At 38.6% G+C, this 6,000-nt stretch overlaps 2 protein-coding genes across 2 annotated transcripts in view; one reads left to right on the forward strand and one right to left on the reverse strand.

The window, feature by feature from the left end:
- mrps23 (mitochondrial ribosomal protein S23) overlaps positions 1-6,000 on the forward strand; it is a 244,791-nt gene that overhangs the window by 191,417 nt on the left and 47,374 nt on the right. The window lies entirely within an intron of this gene.
- Positions 1-6,000, reverse strand: part of bcas3 (BCAS3 microtubule associated cell migration factor) — a 374,328-nt gene that overhangs the window by 33,088 nt on the left and 335,240 nt on the right. Inside the window, exon 22 of the mRNA XM_079271901.1 lies at positions 124-300. Coding sequence (XP_079128027.1) covers positions 124-300 — 177 coding nt within the window. The remainder of the gene's footprint in view (positions 1-123; positions 301-6,000) is intronic.

Below are 6,000 nucleotides of genomic sequence, written 5' to 3' on the forward strand. Positions count from 1 at the left end.
AACAGCTTCAGTTCCTTGACCGAAAGGGCTGTCAGACCACAAGATATAGCAGCTGTGAATAGGAGCCTGTTCATGTGAAGTGTTAGTGCGTGTGCATGCATGTTTTCTATTGTCTCGGCTGACCTGTAGCAGATCCTACTATATCCCTGGAGGGGGACTCAGACATGGCATCTGCCAGTCTCTCTCGGAGGCCTTCGTCACTGGCGTCTGCCGAGCCAACGTTGTGTCGCGGTATGCCGAAGCTCTCCGGCCAGCTACCGCATACTTCCAGCAAGGTCACACCACGTCCGTCGAAAGGACCTGCATGCAAAAAACAAACACAGGTTCAAGGCTCTGTTAGTTACCAAGTCAATGGAGGGATGCAGCAATATTCACAGTTGTACCAACTCTGCAATAATAAGCTGATACGTATCAGGATGGGGGCCGATCCAGATATTTGGACTGAATCAAATATATGAAGCTTGATCTATTTCTGCTTCTGTAATTGCCAACTTCAGAATTTCATTTCATGCAACTTAATTTAAATCTATAACATTGTACTATTTACTCTATTTGTCTGACAGCTATAGTGACTAGTTATTTTTCAGATTACACTTTATCATCACTTTCATGTACAGTGAAAACCAAAGTATCTCCAAATACTGAAGGATTTGAAGGATAAAGGATAACTGAAGGATAACTTCAATTATCCTTCTGGAACTGAAGGATAAAGTGTTAATTGATGTTTGAGAAAGTTCTTTATCTTAAGATAAATAAACTATTAAAAAAAACCTCTTGGATTAGCAGCAAGACGCATTGTCACAAAGCTGAAAACTTTTCTGAGCTCATGAAAAGTTGACCAATTAGAGATACGTGATTCTCACAGGACAGTGATGCTACAAACATATTAATGCAGCAGTGATATTTGTCCAGAAACATCATATATATATATATATATATTTCTCCTTCACTCGCCACTTTCAAAACTGCACTTAAAACTCACCTATTTAAATCTACTTTTCACTGGTGAGTCAGTTATGTATGTTTTCTGTGTTGTCTTTTCGTGTTGTTCCTTACTGTTATGATGTCATCGATTTTGTTCTTGTTATAAATGCTTTTATTGTTTCTGTTTTTACCATGTGTTTGAGTGCCTTTTAAAGCGCTATATAAATAAAATGTATTATTATTATTATATATTATTGTAAAAAACTGACATTAGTAATTTAAGTACATTTAAAATCTGAAATACCACATTACCATACTACAATTATCACAATATGTAAAAAGATGGGATTCAATATAGTGTGAGTACCACATTTTGCATCTTATTTTTGCTGATGTGTCATCTATTGCCGTGTAATCATAGATAGCAGTTCGATCCCGTGCTTCTCTAGTCTGCATCTCGAGGTGACCTTGGGAACCGCACATTGGTGCATGAATGCGCATTAGTCTAGACCCTGATGGGCTGTAGGCACCTTGCATGGCAGCCTCTGCCATTCGTCTGTGAATGGGTGAATGTTGACTTTGGGGTGTCGGAAAACTAGAAATTTACCAAAATATTTAAAAACTATTTTCTAAACTGAAAATCATGCAACTGGTTTTACTGTAACAATAGATTCAGCCTAAATGAAAACCAATTACACAGCAGCACCTCTGGGTTCCAGCAGATCAGCTGGTGTAAAGTCACAAACACGCACACACACATAGCAAACAACTTGTCAACACAATCTTCATGCATGTCAAACCAAAACCACACACTACACTGCACCTTCATCTCTTCTCCTTTCTGTCTGCATTATTTCTGCAATCACAGAGATCTTGTGCTTTGGAGCCAGAGAGTCTGCATCTCTCTCTCTCTCTCTCTCTCTCTCTCTCTCTCTCTCTCTCTCTCTCTTCTGTGTGTGTGTGTGAGACACACACAGCCAGGCATGCAATGCTATAACGTTAGTTACATTGTAACTTGAGATTCTATGAGCATAGAGGTAGCCCAGCGTGCATGAACAGTTGTAAAGATATTTTCTCTCTCCCTAGCCTTTAATGGCAGGATGAAGATTTAACTGTTGAGGGGGCCAAATTGTTATCTGCAATTGTTAGAAGGTAGGTTACCACGAGAGGCATGTGACAAGATGTTGGATCTAAACCTCCAGAGTTTTCCACCAGAATGACTGTTAGATTCTCTTCTGGAATGTGTGCTCTGTGTGAATTTGTGGAAATGCGTACAGGAGAACTCTGGGCCAGGGTCAGTCAGAGAACGCATCCACTCCTTGAGGAGGGGGGTCCCGTGTGTTCATGGAGAACCACATTGCTCATTGTGTAGTGTGATATTCAGTTTACACTCTTTGTTTGACGGAACCCTGATATTAAGTCCACTGTGTGACTTTACTCTCCCTTGGGGACCCCCGATGATGTTTGTCCAGTACATCAAGTCTGACTGCAGTGAGGGAGGGCTGGTCAAAGGTTTTGCACCAAAATGATTTGCTGCCTCCGCATCTGACTTAATATCAGAGAAAATTAATAAGGTATTTAAGGAATTTTACATGTCTCTTTAGTCATCTGATCATAATTCTACCACTCCCAACATTGATAGTTTTTGATGGTTTTGAATATACTCCAAGGCCCCCCACAAAGATGGAGCAGGGACCCCCGACAATATATATATATATAAAATTGTGTTTTATACAAAACTAGGCCAAGTACCATGAATACCTCTTTATTGTGCATTCAATACTAAGCTATTCAAATAATACACAGGTTCATATATTCATGTTTTTATTTTAAACGTGTAAGGCACAGTGAGTAGGGAGGCCGTGCCACTGCCATTTATAAACACACCTTGTCAGCTGATACCAATGCAAATATCAACATTGTCTGTTAATAGCATGATAATCATGCACACAAGCTATTCAAACTGTTTTTTTCATTTTAAACATAAATGTGGAAACGAAAATGAGTGATGGCCTATTAGTGCCACTGCCATGCATAAACATACCGGTTATCTTTCATACAATACTGAACTATTAAAATAATGGACACATTCATGTTTGGAAATTTTTTTTTTTTTTAAATCTTTAATTGTCTAATCTACCAAAAATTTCGTGGCCCCCCTGCAGTACTTCCGAGGACCCCCTAGGGGTTGCGGACCCCCTGTTGAAGACCTCTGCTATAGAACAAACCATAGCTGAGAAATTAGAAGATCATTATTGAAGTACTACATGCTGCTATGACATCCCTAAAGTGGGGAGAGCCAAGAACCAGATGCTCCATGAGTGTTCGATAAGAAAGTTGGCATAAGCTGGTCCCTACTTCTGCATAGGTTCACAGATCATATCATTTGGGTTGCCTTCCCCAAACTGTTATTCAAACCTCTATCTCTGTCTTGAAAAAAAGCAAAGACCCACGAGTCTGTAGCTCTTAGTGGCCTGTAAGTTTGCTTAATGTGGACCTTACATTATTATCAAAACTAATGGCAGTATACCTGGAATCTACTCTTCCATTTATTATTTTACCAGACTGGGTGTATTCGAAATAGGCATTCCTGTTCCAACCTCAGACATCTGTTTAATATTATCAACAACCCCTCTACATCCCACCCAACAACCCACGAAGCTTTGATATCCTTGTAAGCTGAAAAAGCTTTTGACAGAGTAAAATGGTATTACTTCCTACATTTAAGAGAAATTTGGCTTCAGGAGGACTTTTATTTCATGGACTAAGCTGCTATATTCATTACAACAAGCTTCAATTATCACAAATATTATTCACTCTGATTACTTTTGTCTTCAGATCCACAACACCGAGTTGTCCTTTGAGTCCCCTACTATTTGCCATTGAACCCTTGTCAGCAGCACTACAATCTAACCCCCATGTTATACCTTGTACAAACATACAGGGTTTAGAACTGAAGATCTCCTTGTATGCAGATGACCTTCCTTTGTTCATTTCCAACTTGCCTGTTTCTGTCAAGTATTTGGATATAAATTGAATTTCAAATAAAAGTAAAACATTTGCTGCATCCTCTACATCCTCTACATCCTCTACATCTAAGGTCGCCCAACATTTAGATTAACAACGGTTGTCTGTCCTTAACCTATCTCTCGCTAATTCGGTAAAATGTAATATCCATTTTCTTTCCATGCATACTAATTTTCCTCCCTCAGATCTTCTCAGATTAAGTCTGATCCTAGAGTTTATCTGGAATAAGGTTTCCACTTGGCCACTTGGCTTAAGGGCTCTAACAATTTCTAGGCTCTATTATTAGGCTGCCAACATTAAGATTTAAAAAAAGTTCTTAAAATGAGGCTTTTGATCCAATCCTTATCGGCTGGCTCTGGAGGCTAACTTCACCCATCTCGTCTCATTAAAGGTTCTCGAATATTCACCTATTTACTCATCTTTTTCTCCGAATGCCAAGAACATGTTGGTGAAAAGCTTTTGCAAAATCAGCAACATTCTGGCTTCTAGTCATTATTCATTAGTTCAGTGTGGCTTTGTTTATGTTTGTCCTCCACCCCTAGTAGATGTTCCCTTCTTGGTTTGGATCAAGACCTGTATCTTGATAATGTCTTTGTAACCTTTTCAAATACTTTTTTCCTCCCTGAGCAACAGTTTTTTTGAGATACTTACAGGTTCGCAGATTTGTTCAAAATATGTTCTGGAGTTTCCCAACCTACCCAGTAGTCCATCCCTTGATAGTTTCCTTAAACCTATTACAATTCTAAAAGGTTCATTTTCTGTTATATACAACCAAGTTCAGTGACTGTGCCCAGAGTCATTAAACTCCACAAAAGATTTTTGGGGGAGGATCTGGAGAAGGATTTGGATGGAGATGTTTCTCAAATATTGGACAGAGATTTCTGACACCCTGTCTGAGGTAATTGGGGAGTAAATTGAAGCTACTGCTCTCAGTGCACTATTTGGTGTGACTCATCCATTACCCTCCCGCCACAAGGCCAAACAGATATCAAAGCCTTTTCAACCGTATAGAGGCAAAGTCCCGCCCCTTCCGGTGGACCACCATGGGACCATATTTTGGAAAAAACATATAAGGAAGTCAATGGCGAGAGACAAAAGGTTTTTTGATCCTGTTTGAATTGTAATATGAATTACACATATAATATTCGTCAATTCAAAAGATATTTTTTGCACGTCAAGAAAGTCAAATTTTCTCATAAAATGGTTGAAGGCTAGGACTGTGAAAATACGTAATTAAAAAGACTAAACATCCAAAAGTCTCATAAGTGACGTCTCTCGCTGAAGCTACAATGCCTCTCTGTTTCATAACCGGAACAGGTATTTACCCAAAAAACAGGTCTTTATTGTTCTTTCACTTCCCGGCTGATAAAGAGTTGATATTTGGATAGTATTTGGATAATCAGGTAAAATAATGTTATATGGTTGGTGTTGGTGACAATGTGCAAGACGACAGATGTAGTCCACTGAGCGGTTTCACACAAAACTAAATGTTACTACAACAAACCAACAATAAAATGCAACTTTCTTGACTTGCAAAATGTTCTTTGAAATATATGTGTAATTTGTTGAACGATTCAAATGGGATCAAAAAATGATTTGTTTCATATTTATTCTGAAATAAGGTCTCATGGGGAAGGCCGGTAAGGGAAGGACTCTCATTGGCTAGATCGGTTTAATGTAGACCACCTGGAAATCAGCGACACGTCCTTCTCATACCAGCTGGACAACAAATATCCAATATTCTATCAGATTGAAGAACGTTCAGCTTTCAATTCATGTTTTATCAAATAAATTTCATGACATTTGGGATCCCGTTCTCTAATAATGCAAAATAATTAAATTCCCTCATGAACTATTTTTTTGAAATGGTGAGGATTGGGTATTCATTGTGATGTGGATGCAGGTCTTAACATGTCTATAATACACTGTCTAATGTGGGCCTTTTGTGCTTTGGTTTTGTGGCTTTATTGATTCTGGTTATACTGTATATTTCTGTTGTCTTAAATTTGTGGTAGTCATTTGTTGCACAGTTTGAACAAACACTGATTT

Source organism: Melanostigma gelatinosum, assembly GCF_949748355.1.
Source record: "Melanostigma gelatinosum genome assembly, chromosome: 7".
NCBI lineage: Eukaryota > Metazoa > Chordata > Actinopteri > Perciformes > Zoarcidae > Melanostigma > Melanostigma gelatinosum.